The sequence below is a fragment of the Carcharodon carcharias genome, chromosome 10 (genome assembly GCF_017639515.1).
Source record: "Carcharodon carcharias isolate sCarCar2 chromosome 10, sCarCar2.pri, whole genome shotgun sequence".
Lineage (NCBI taxonomy): Eukaryota > Metazoa > Chordata > Chondrichthyes > Lamniformes > Lamnidae > Carcharodon > Carcharodon carcharias.
In genome coordinates, this window is record NC_054476.1 from 62,762,469 (window position 1) to 62,776,267 (window position 13,799).

At 44.0% G+C, this 13,799-nt stretch overlaps 1 protein-coding gene across 1 annotated transcript in view; it reads left to right on the forward strand.

Annotated features, from left to right (window-relative positions):
• Positions 1-13,799, forward strand: part of LOC121282838 (sodium/hydrogen exchanger 10-like) — a 395,537-nt gene that overhangs the window by 154,383 nt on the left and 227,355 nt on the right. Inside the window, exon 15 of the mRNA XM_041196650.1 lies at positions 8,607-8,802. Within this exon, the coding sequence (XP_041052584.1) occupies positions 8,607-8,802 (196 nt within the window). The remainder of the gene's footprint in view (positions 1-8,606; positions 8,803-13,799) is intronic.

The following is a 13,799-nucleotide window of genomic DNA, read 5'->3' on the forward strand; positions in this document are numbered from 1 at the left end:
TATATAAGATGCTAAAGAAGATAGACAAAGTAGACATGGGGCGGATGTTCCCCCTTGTGGGGCATTCTAGAATGAGAGGCCATAGTTTTAGGCTAAGGAGTGGTAGATTTAAATCAGAGATGAGGAGGAATTACTTTTCTCAAAGGGTCGTGAATCTGAGGAATTCACTATCTCAGAGTGCAGTGGATGCCGGGACGCTGAATAAATCTAAGGAGGAGATAGACAGATTTTTAATTAGTAATGGGTTGAAACGTTATGGGAGAGCGCCGGAAATTGGAGTTAAGGCCGAAGTGAGATCAGCCATGATCGTAATGAATGGCGGGCAGGCTCGAGGGGTTGAATTGCCTACTCCTGCTCCTAGTTCTATTGGCCATTAATATGCCACATCCGAGATTGGAGCATGGAATTAGATTGGGTCACTTGTCTCACTGAAATTTTAGCATCCTACATGGGGCTCAAGACGTTACATATCTGTGATGCCATCTTGGTCACCTTGATGTGTGTGCTAGTGTCTCAGGCATGTCGGAATCAGCCACTGTGCAAGTGGTGTACAGCTGGAAAAACTATAGACCCTTACAGTTTCCAAACATGTCATCTTCTGAGCTTCACTTTCTTACCCCTTGAATCATTAATGCCTTCAATGTTTCCTTTCGGAGAGAAGGCAAAAGCAGATATGGATCCAGGGTTCAATGCTACGTTGTCAAGGTCCTAATGCAATGGAAGAGGCGAAAGAGGGAAAGGCGATTCTGCATGCAGCTTCAGCAGGAGTGGCATGGTCAAGTGGAGCCAGAGCATGATCGGGAGGAGGGAAACAGACAACTGGGGCCAATCGCCAGACCTAGGTTTTATCCTAGAAGAGTCTCTTATTTACAAGCAAGTGACAGGCAATGTTGTGCACACCTGTGCTTGTCCCGAGCTTTGGTACATTACATGTGCCACATTCTTCATGAAGACCTGACGCCACATGGAGTTGGAGGGTATCCCCTGCCAGTGGCTTTGCAGCACTCAATTTCTTAACCTCTGGTTCTTTCCAAGGGTCAACAAGGGACCTGTGCGGCATCTTTCAGTCCACAACACATTGATGCGTAAAGGAGATCACAGATGCCGTTTACAGGAAGGCCTATCATTATGTCAGGTTTGCTCTTGCTGTGAGATTCACCGGCTTTGCCACCATCTCAGGTTTTCCAAGAGTGCAGGGTGCAATAGACTGCACCCATGCAGCTATATGGACTCCATGGCAGCAGGCCCTAATGTTTATAAACTGCAAGAACTATCATTCCTTCAATGTACAACTGGTGTGTAATCACCAGAAGCACATACTGCACGTTTGTGCACGGTACCCTGGAGTTGTCATGATTCCTACATCCTGAATCACTCCCAGGGGTGCCTGAGGTTTTCAAGGGGCCATTATGTCTGCAGGTTTGGCTGCTTGGGGATAAGGGGTACCCACTGAAATGCTGGCTGATGGCACTGGCGTGATGCCCTCAGAGCCGTTCCGAGGAGGGCTACAATGTGCTCATAGCTCCACACGCTCCCTTAAAGAGCAGACCATAGGGCTTCTGAAGATGTGCTTCAGATGCTTTGACCGCTCAGGTGGCTCACTACAATACACTCACGACAGGGTTTCCCGCATCATTGCAGTGTGTTGCGCCCTTCACAATCTAGAAATGCAAAGAGGCGAACACCTGCTGGAGGAGGATGAGAGCCCATTGGAGGATGAGGATCTGAAATACCAGGAACCTCATGAGGCTGCTGAGGGTCAGTATGAGCATGATCGTGCCATGGGGATGGAAGACATGTGAGACGTGACCGTGATACGTTAATTGTTGACAGATTCTAGGAACACTAAAGTTAAGTGAGGGAATATGGCCACACCACTCCTAGCCCTCAATGCCATTTTCTTTCTATTCGGGATGTCCATCCACTTGCAGTGAGAACAAGTCCCGCATTCACACTTGCGCATTCTGACCTCATGAATCGCCAGGCCATGATCTTTGCTTTGGTCCATGGAGCCCTGTGAGTGAGCTCACTCTGAGAACTGAGTCCACTTAGGAACAAGAGCGACATGAGAGAAGACTTGAAGCCTTCGCCGCCATCTAATGATGCAAATACTGCTGCGACTAAGATGTGGACATGTCTAGGGATCACCTCCTCCCATGCATATCTTCTGCCATTACCACCGAGGAGATATAAATGCTGCTAGAATATCAATGCTGATGAGCTGCCCTCAATGGTGTGCCTTGAGGAAGAAGGGTGACAAACACTTACATCACACACTTCTAATAAAGATTTAAACACGTCTCCTTGATATCACACAAGGGTGTGGAGACTAGTTCAACTGCAGTTGACATCACAGGAATATGAATCTCACAGTGGGAAACTATCACTCAGTGGGAGCAAGGCTAAACCTTGAAATAAGAGCATTCCAAAGTGCAATATCACAATGCCTTCAGTTGACAGGAACATTCACATAACCATCAAATGTATTAATAAAAGTGCAATTTATTTACACGTCTAGCACACCCGTGACCCAAAAGTGACATTAATTTTTTCTAACTTTCCTACCTCTACCACTATGCCTGGGTGCAGTCCCAACATCTGCAGCAGAGGTGAAGGCAGCCTACTGATTGCTACGCCCTGATGTCTGCAGTGAAGATGGAGGACATCCTCTTGTGGTCCAGGCCTGGAGGGCCCCAGCCTGATAAAGGTCCACCGCTCGGGCAGAAGTGCCCTTGACAGCCTGAGCAGCTGGAGTGGATGGGGTCACAGGCAGAGGGGGCTGCGAGTGGTTGCATATCCTTGGGGTGTCCTGAGGGGAGGCTCCTGAGATGTCTGGCTGACACTCATCCGCCCTGTGGGTGCTGGAGGGCCCTGCCTTGACTCCTGCAGGAGATGGCGCACCTGGAGGGAGCTCAAGGTTCTTCATCCCTGTGGCGCCTACATCTTGATTGTGTCCACCATGATGCGTGGCCATGGAGTGCGGGGCTGAGCACAAATCCTGCAAGAGTTGCTGGACCAAGGTCTCCATGGCGGTCACCGGCCTTCCCATGGTGAGCTCGAGGCACTCACATGTTGGAGCCACAATATCAGAAAGAACGCAGACGGACTCCTCCATTGTTTGCTCTAGTCTGCTGAGTGACTGTCGAATCTCTGCCTGATGTTCCGCTGGCTGTTGCATCCCCAGCATTGATTTGGCAGCTGCTTCCAGAGGCTCACCATTTGCCTCAGACTGAACAGGTGGCTGGTCTCCAGCAGCCCTCTGAATGCTGGAAACCTGGGCTGCCCCTGCCTCTGACTGCTGTGGGGACATGACAGTGAGGTGTTCCCCAGAAAGTGACCCCAAGCCTAATCTACAGCTGTGCCCCACTAACATGTGTGTCTCTGAGCTGATGGAGGCTACATATGAGTGCCGCGATGGTTCTTCCAGAGCTTCCTCTTCATATGAAGTCTGTGGGCTTGCGCTGGTGCTGGACTGGCTTGGGGGCCTCGAAATGCTGGTGCCTAGAAAATAGTTTCAGTTAATGAGCATGAGCTAGATAAGACTGCATGTGACTCACTGTGAATGTCAGGATTTGAAGAAGTGATGGAGCTGGGATCCGTACTAAGTTGGTGGAGAGGCCGATCTCCCCTTCCCCACAAGAGCGATCCTTGTCCTCCCCAGCCAGCGCAGCTGAAACCTGGTCAAACTCAGTGAGGGCAATGATATTGGCTGTCCCTCCCCAGTCTGCAATCTCTTGTGCCTGTTGTGCGCCAGATTAGCCTGTATGAAGAAGAAAAAAAGGCATATGATGAGAAGGGATGGAGTAGAGGTTGGGTGAGATGCATGATGAGCCCTCCCCAGAAGGGCTAGAGGGTGGAGTGTGAGCAACATGATAGATGGGATGATGGTGATGTGAAAGTCTCGGTGAGAGAATGAGTGTTGATATGTGTCTCCTGCTAATGGTTGCATGAGATCCCTGAAGGGAGTAGCCGTTTGCATGATGCTGTGATGAGAGTTTGATATTGGAGGGAGTTGAAGGATGACTTACCCTGGCAGAGTGGATGAGATCATTCATCCTCTTCCTGCACTGAGTGGCATTTCAGGCGCAGTTGTTGGCCACGTTGACTTGCTCTGCAATGGCCTCCCAGGCTGGAGAGGTGAGGTTACTGCGCTTCCTGCGGTTATCCCTGCGATAGAGCACATGCCTTTGCGCATGCACCCCTGGAGGGCCTGGTACATGAAGCAGGACGCTGACTTCTTTTTCAGGCTCTTGGCCTTCCTCTTCTGGCTGCCATACATCTCTGGTGGGTTTGAGAGAATGAGATTGTGTGTTGGACTGGCCTTTAAATATGGCGCCTAGACCTTGGAACCTGCAAGCTGATGGTGGGCGGATGAATCAGCTCCTGACCCCCTAACGTGGACCTCTGCATAATTAATGACCCTCCAAGCGCAGAATCGGGCATGAGTCCCCACCATTCTGGTCAGCAGGGTGGGCACTGCCGAAATTGCCCATCACCTCACTTGATCTCATTTATGGAAAATTCCGCCCATTGAGTTTAACAACTTCAGACCATGAACTCTGCCCTACATCTTTACTCCTTTATTAATCCAATTGTTCTTTGTCTAATTTTTATTTTTCATTTTTTTTTATTTATTCATTTTTAAAAATATCCTTTTTCCACAACCCCCACCGCCCTCCATACAGGGCCACCTGTCACTTGTTTCTATGTTGTGCTTTCACAGAGTGCTGACCCTTGTTCTGCTATCAACACATTCTGCTCTTACCTTTATCCCTCTATCAGCACCTTCTTTAGTCTTTACCACAACCGTTAACACTCCCTTTGTCTTGTGTCCATGACGTCTTTGTCAATCTCTCCTTAGCTCCCACCTACCTCTGACCTTCTATCTTGCTCCACCCCCTCTTAAACCGTATAAAATCCATCATATTTTTACTTCTCTTTAGTTCTGAAGAGGGGTCATATGGATTCGAAACGTTAACTCTATTTCTCTCTCTGCAGGCTGCCAGATCTGCTGAGTTTTTCAGAATTTTCTGTATTTATTTCAGATTTCCAGCAACCACAGTATTTTGCTTTTGACTGGACAGAACTGTTCAACAACACTTCGAGAGAATACAAATTAAACACCTGAAAGAATATTATATAATGTCGAACATGCAGAACAAATTCATAAATGAAAATCAGTAAGTTTAGACCAAATAAACATGACCCTAAATGGATCATTAAACAAATCAAAAGCAAATTGACAAAAAAATTACATCAGATGCTCCAGGGAGGAAGGGGAATGAGTTTTCTGTATGAATTAAGAAAATGTAGATCCAAATTAAAAGAGTGTTCAGAGGGGAAAAGAGAAACATAGAAAAATATACTTACAGATGAAAAATGTACCAATTTTTTGCTGTTTTTAAACTGTAAAAGGGCTGTCAGAGAAGAGATACTAAACCTTGAAAGCTGCATATGGGCTTGCAATTGAGGATGAGCACAGGTTAACAAACATTCTGAATGACTACTTGTTCTGAATATTTATGAGGCATGAGCCATGTAACCATTACACCTCCCAGCATCCCCCAAAATTAAGCATCCCTGAATTACTATTTCAATATAACCTGAACTGGAAACCTTGCAGCTCAAAAGGGCCCAAACATAGCAAATCTGCTGGAATGGTTAGCATTTATCCCAGAATGATAAAGAGGAATATGGAGATTTGTCAGGCAAGAACAATCATTTATGAGGGTGCCATTGGACACTGAAGAGGTACCAGTGGATTAGGGACAGGTTAATGTGGTGCCCATATTCAAAAATGATGACAATGTGAACTTAGATAACTATAGACCCCAGGTAAAATAATAGAATGAATTAATCCTGGATAAAATAATATAATAAATTATAAGTGTAAACTTGAAAACTATGTGCAAAATAAAAACAGAAGTCTACATGTATCAACATGAAGGGAGAAAATATGCTGAAACATTCTTGAATTTTTGAGGAAGCGACATCCCATGTGGACTCCAGTTGGTACTGTGTGTGATACCTAGACTTCCAGAAGACATTCCACAAAAAAGGTTATTAATTAAACTAAAAGCTGTGGAGACTCAGGGTAGGTTTGGGGTATGGATATGAAGATAGCTAAAGGACAGAAAGCAACAGATACTTTAAGAGTGTTAAAGTGGAGTTGGGAAGTAGAGAGGTAGTACCATGTGGGGAATCGATGTTTAGACTGTTTTTAAATTGCATGAATGATTTGAGTTCTGATCACAGGATCATAGAAACCTATAGTAGAGAAGGAGACCATTCGGCCTCTCATACCTGTACTGGCTGGTTGAAAGAGCAGTCATGCTTCGCACCACATTTCCCCCTTTTAGGTTGTACAGCTGTAAATTCCATATTCTCAAGTAGCTGTCCAGCTCCTTTTTAAAATAATTAACAGAGTCAACTTTCACCATCTGTTCAGGTAGAGCCATTCTAGATTCAAACAATTCATCTCATGAAAAAATTCCCTAATTATCCCACTAGATCTTTTGCCAATGATTTTAAATCTATGACCTGGTTATTTACGTTCTCGCCAGATGATGTAGTTTTTCTCTAGCTATTGTATTAAAATTCTGAATCATCTTGAAAACCTCTGTTAGAACATCTCTTAATCTCTGCTGTTCCAGGGAGAACAGAGCTAACGGTTTATAAGAGAACACCATCATCCCTTGTACCATCCTGAGTAACTTCCTAGGGGCGTTTTCTAAGGCCATTACATCTTCTGTGATGTGTGGTACCTAGAATGACCACATTACTCCTTCTGAAGCCTAACCTTGGACTTATAAATTTCCAGCATGATCTCTTTGCTTTATTATGCATGTAAATCTGGGCGATCCATTTTTTTTAACAAACTTATCAAATTGCCATGCCATCTTTAAGGATTTGTGTTTATGGACACCAAGGTATCTCTGCCTATCAACACTTTTAAAATCATGCCAATTAATTTTCCCAAATTGCATGACTTCATACTTCTCTGCATTAAACGCAATTTGTGAAGCCTTTGCTCATTTGGCCATCTTGTTTGTCATCCTGAAGTCTGTAACTATCTTCCTGTCAGGAAGGTATAATAATTTTCATAATGTTATTGGAATTTATTGTCATATCTGTGTGTGTGTATGTATGTGAGGGGGGTGTACTTAATTAAATTAGAGACAGCTGGTCTGAAGGCTTTGATGTATCAAGAAGAGAAAGCTAGGTTTGAAATGTTAAATAAGTAAACATGGCTGGAGTTTTAGAATGTGAGGTGTAAAAAGAACATTTGCATTTTTAGATAAATTAAAATAGTGAATTTCAAAGAGGTGGTAAGATGTTACACTTAGCCAACAGAGGCTAAACCACATAGTGTGTTTATTTTTCCCACAGCTTACTGATAAAATTCGTATTATGATAGAATTTTATTATTAGAAAAGTAGAGTTGAAAAGACATATTGAAATATTGGGATTTACATAAAGGAGTTGGGGTTATGTGTAAGGAGCAGGTATTTTAAGGTCTAACACAAGTGTGAAAAGCTTCCAGAATCAAAGCCTCAGGTTGCTCTCTACAAGGAACCAAAGTTGAGGAAAACTCTCTTTGAATTCGACTGTCCCGAGTGTGTGCTTTGCCTGGACCTGTTTAAATCTGTGTGTTTTCCTGTTATCTTAACAGAAGTGTAACTGGGAGTTACATTATTCAGGGGAGCTAGGAGTTATCATAGTGGTAATTTGTAGACCTATATATGTGCTTAAAATCATTTCTGCTATTAATAAATGTGTAATTTAGTTTTGTAAAAAAAAAATAAGACTTGGTGGTCTTACTACTGCTGAATTCAAGGCATGCATCTCGAAATATACAACTTGCAAACCAGTTGTGGCAATTGTTTCAAGTTTCTCTTTGGGACTTGAGTAGCTCAGCATTTACCATTGGCTGTGCCATAACACTTCCTCATCACTGTCTAGTTCTTTGCCAAGTTTTGTATCAACCGCAAACTTTATAATCCATCTTATGCCCCAGTCTGGGTTGTTTATAAAAGTTGAAAACAGCAGTGGACTCAAAATTGATTCTTGGGTAACACCACTGTAAACCACCTCCCAGACTGAAAGACATCCATTCACCACTACCCTCTGCTTCCTGTAACTGAGCCAATTTTGTATTCATACCACCACTTTTCCGTTAATTCCATGGCTTTCCATCTTCTTCTTAAGCTTCCTGTGTGACACTGTTGTATACCTTCCAAAAGTCCATATCGACATATACTGCACTATCAATCTTCTGTTACCTCATCAGAGAATTTAATCAAGTTAGCCAAACACGATTTGCCTTTAATGAATTCATGCTAGCTGTCCTTGATTAACTCTTTCCAAATAAAATTTTATTTTGCCCTGATAAAGTTTCCAATAAACTTCCCACTGTTTAGACCATGTAGTTTCTTGGTTTACCTCTCTCCCCTTTCTTGAATAATGGTATATCATTAGATGGAAAATTACAGGTTCGGTATGCGTAGTTTCTATTATGTACTCTAATCAAGTACAATTGCGCATTGGGTAGCTCAAAGTGCAAAATTACTAAATTCTGTTCTAACAGAATTGTTTTTTTTTCATAGAAACAGGATTTCGAAGATGTGCTACCGTTTGGTATTCACCAATGCTTTTGAATTTTTTGTGTACATGGTAATACTACTTAACGTCTTGCCACTCATGCTGGAATACATTCCCAACCTGAATATAGAACTTGAGACAGAGCTACGAACGATTAATTATATTTTCTTTCTAATGTATGTAATTCAGGCGCTCATGAAGGTATGTAAAATTATGTTATGTTGTACATTGTCTGCATTTTTGCAGAGAGCAATTTTTGAAATAAGATTTATTTTTAATTCTTGTATTCAGTGTAATTTTCCAGCTAGGCAAAAGGTTACTGTTTTGTGCTTTGCATCCTTGTTCATTGCATTCTATTTCTGTATTGTCAAAATAAGGAAGAGTTACATTCATATAGCATTTTGACACATTTTAAAAAGTTCTCCAAGCGCTTTATGTACAGAGTTTACTTTGTAGGCAAATGTGATGGCTATTTTGTGCAGAGCAAGTTGCTGTCAAAGATAATGAGACTATTTTTGGGATGGTGGTTGAGCAGGAAATGTTGGGCAGGGCACTGAGGGAACTAGGAGAAAGAAATACATCTTAAATAGTGAGTCTTGGCTTTGGCCTTGTTACATTCAAGCAGCTCTCACTCAATGGTTATGGGTTTTATTGCACCCTTTTGGGCCCTTGGATATTGCCCAGCCTTCTGCATTCCTGCAGAGTTCTGCTGGCTGACGTTGGCCTCTTTTCTTTTGCTGGCCAACACTTTGCTGCCGGCCAAATAATGACAGGCCAGAATCGTCCCAGATTTGCACTAAGTACGGTAGCGGGTGAGTAAAGACCGCAATGGGCGCTTTTCACGCCGTATCGTCCCAAACCCGCCGCATGAATTATGCATTCCCAGAAACACACCGTTTCCATGCATGCCCGTCACACCATCACCTTGCCGCTTCAGCACACCGGGCACCATATTTAAAGTCCAGCCGTGTGCACACATCTCAGTGCTTCCAGCCCACAATTGCTGCAAAGAAGGCATGGCCCTGAAAGGCAAAAAGACTGCAGCCCCCAGGTTCAATGACATGTCCCTTGAGCGCCTTTTGGGTGCAGTGGATGCTCGCCGTGATACCCTCTACTCCAGCTCTGGCTGCTGGATGGACAGCAACCTCACTAATCCTGCTTGGGAGGTGGTGGTCAGTGCCAGCACCCTTCAAAAGAGGACAGCCACCCAGTGTCACAAGAGGATGAATGATCTCCTCCGTTCTGCCAAGGTAAATCACTCTTCTCATTACTTTCAACTCACGCACTCAAACCTGTCACACACCAACACTCATTGCCGGTTCAAGGGACATCATCATTCACTCTCTCACACAACTTTATCGTCCTCATCCCATCCATGGGACCATACCACCCACACATGCCAGGATTACTTATCATCTTGCCTGGCAGGCATCCTGCTTACACTCTCTCCATCTCTATTCATGCAGGACAAGCTGGCACATAACAAGAGTGAGAGGTCGGAGACCAATGGAGGAATGCCTGAAATCAAGGTCCTCATGGACTTTGAAAACGGAGCCATCCAGCTGGCTGGCGAAGATCTAGACTATTCCTGTGCTGACGATGGGATCGGCGGTGCTGTACCAGGTGAGGATCCAGCAGTGCAACATCCATCAGACAACCATGCTGTGTGTGACTTGTCCTATTTCACAGGCCACTGCAATTCACTAATTATCTCCCCTTGCTTCCACAGACACATCTGGCAAACAGCCGACAGATTCCACGACCAAGGACCTCCATCCTACCAGTGTTGACCTCAGTGCGTTGGCATGCTGGCGCTATCACCTCACCCTGAAGAAGCCTCTGAAGAGGAATCTGAAGGTGCCCTCCTTGAAGTCCCATCACAGCGCTCATCCACACCCTTCACCAGCGCAGAGACATACACCTTGGTGGGACCTAGCTTTACAGAAGCCTCAGGTCACAATCTAGCGAGCACATTGTACTGTCTGATCTGCAGCAGGCAGTGGTAGGGACTTCCCAGGTGTCCGGCACTCTTGAGGACTGCTGGAGTCCATAAATCTGCTGAGTCTGAGCCAGATGAAGAACCTCTGGACTTGGTCATGCCACAGTTGTTGGAGCTGCAAAGGCAAGTTCGTGAACATTAGGAAGGGATGTCTGCTGCACTCCTTAGATTGCAAAGCATGATTTAGGAGTCTGTCCACCTTTAGGCTATGGTGATAGCGTTGGCATGCCAACGCACCAAGGTCAACAATGGCAGGATGGCGGCCACCATGGTCTAAGACGTCACTCCTGCACTGCTGCATGGGCTCAACTTCATCGTTGACGCTATAGTTGGTCTCCAACAGTATGTCTGTGTGAGGGGTGCAGGGCAGCTCGATCTCACTTCAGCTACCACTTCCCCTCAAGGAGTCAGCCAGGGGTCTTTGGGCACCTATTGGGATGAGGGTGTAACACCCGGAGCCAATCATCTAGTTTCTCCAGGAGTTTCTGTCTCATCCGAATCCTCTCTTCCTGTGACCCCAGCAGCTCCAGCTCCAAAGGCTGAGGAGGATGCCGCTGCTACACAGCAGGACTCCGAAAGCAGGCTGGGGCCCTCCAGGCCTCAGCCCTCCAGAGGACACTCATCAAAGTCATCACAGATAGGGCGCATCAGCCAGCAGGCTGCCTCTACCTCTGCTGTGGATGTTGGGGGAGCACCAAGACATAGTGGCAGGGTTAGGAAAGGTGAGAAGATGTAACTCTTTTGAGTACAAACCCGTTTCCATCTGTTTCAGATGAAGTTACATTGTTTCATAGTTTGTCATTGTGAGATTTGAACTCTTGATCTTGGGGTTATAAACCCAGTACCATAACCACTTGGCTATCTAGGCCAAGCCAGAAGTAACTCTTTTGAGTACAAACCTGTTTCCATCTGTTTCAGATGAAGTTACATTGTTTCATAGTTTGCCATTGTGAGATTTGAACTCTTGATCTTGGGGTTACAAACCCAGTACCATAACCACTTGGCTATTTAGGCCAAGCGTAAGGTGAGAAGATGTAACTCTTTCAAGTACAAACACATTTCCATCTGTTTCAGATGAAGTTACATTGTTTCATAGTTTGCCATTGTGAGATTAGAACTCTTGATCTTGGGGTTACAAACCCAGTACCATAACCACTTGGCTATTTAGGCCAAGCGTAAGGTGAGAAGATGTAACTCTTTTGAGTACAAACCCGTTTCCATCTGTTTCAGATGAAGTTACATTGTTTCATAGTTTGCCATTATGAGATTTGAACTCTTGATCTTGGGGTTACAAACCCAATACCATAACCACTTGGCTATTTAGGCCAAGCAACACGTTTTCCATCTGTTCCTATTCAGATGAAGTTACATTGTTTCATAGTTTGCCATTGTGAGATTTGAACTCTTGATCTTGTGGTTACAAGCCCAGTACCATAACCACTTGGCTATTTAGGCCAAGCTCAACCCATTTCCATCTGTTTCAGATGAAGTTACATTGTTTCATAGTTTGCCATTGTGGGATTTGAACTCTTGATCTTGTGGTTACAAGCCCAGTACCATAACCACTTGGCTATTTAGGCCAAGCAACATGTTTCCATCTGTCATTTCAGATGAAGTTAAATTGTTTCATAGCTTGCCATTGTGAGATTTGAACTCTTGATCTTGAGGTTACAAACCCAGTACCATAACCACTTGGCTATTTAGGCCAAGCGTAAGGTGAGAAGATGTAGTTGCACAGCCAGGGCACAGGTGTTAATCGCTTGTACATATTGTTCGCTATTGTCAATAAACTCCCAAGAATGTCTCCCTGCCTATGTCTCCTTGTTCTGACACGCAAGGTTCATGTAACGAACATACGAGCAAGGAGCAGGCGAAGGCCATTCAGCCCCTCAAGCCTTCTCCGCCATTTAATAATATCATGGTTGATCTGATAGTAACTTGAAATCTGCATCCCACCTACAGCCAATAACCTTATCACACCCTTACTTACCAAGAATCTATCCACCTCTGCCTTAAAAATATTCAAAGACTCTGCTTTCACCACCTTTTCAGGACGAGAGTTCCAGAGACCCATGACCCTCTGGGTGAAAAAATTTTGCCTCATCTCTCTTTTAAATGGGCGACCCCCATTTCATCTGCCATCTCCTTGTTTTCCATTATCAATTCTCTAGACTCACTTTCTATAGGACCAGTGCTCATTTTGTTAACTGTTATCTTTTTAAATATTTATAAAAACTCTTACTATCTGTTTTTATATTTCTGGCTAACTTTTTCTCATATTCACTCTAATTTTTCCCTCCTTATTAGTCTTGTAGTCATTCTTTGCTGTTCCTTATATTCTGTCCAATTTTCTGGCCTTCCGCCTATCTTTGCACAAGTATATGCTTTTTCTTTAAATTTGATACTACCTTTAATCTTTGTAGTTAACCACAGATGGCTTTTCCGTCCCTTGGACTTTCTTACTCATTGGGAATGTATCTATTCTGTGCATTCTGGAAAATCCCCTTAAATATTAGCCACTGCATCTCAATTGAGCTTTCATGCCCTCATAATTGCCCTATTTAAATTTTAAAACTTAGTCTCAAACCCACTCCTCTCTCCCTCAAACTGAATGTAAAATTCAACCATTTTATGGTCGCTGCTGCCTAGGGGCGCCTTCACTATGAGATCATTAATTACTCCCATCTCAATACCAGGTCTAGTATAGCCTGATCTCTGGTTGGCTCGAGGAAACTATCCCGAAAACATGCAATGTGTTCCTCATCTAGGGTATCTTTGCCCATCTGACTTTTCCAGTCTATATGAAAATTAAAATCTTCCATGATTATCGCTGCACCTTTCTGACAAGCTCCAATTATTTCTTCCTTTATGCTCAGCCTACCATGTGGTTACTGTTAGGTGGCCTATACACAACTCCCACAATTGACTTCTTGCCTTTGCCACTTCTCATCTCTACCTAAATTGTTTCCACGTCCTGGTTCTCTGAACTTAGGTCATCCCTCTCTATTGTGCTAATACCATCATTAACTATCAGAGCCACCCCTCCACCTTTTCCTCGCTTCCGGTCCTTCCTAAATATCCTGCACTCTTCAATATTCAGGTCCCAATCAATCAGTTTGAGGGAGAGAGGAGTGGGTTTGAGACTAAGTTTTAAAATTTAAATAGGGCAATTATGAGGGCATGAAAGCTCAATTGAGAT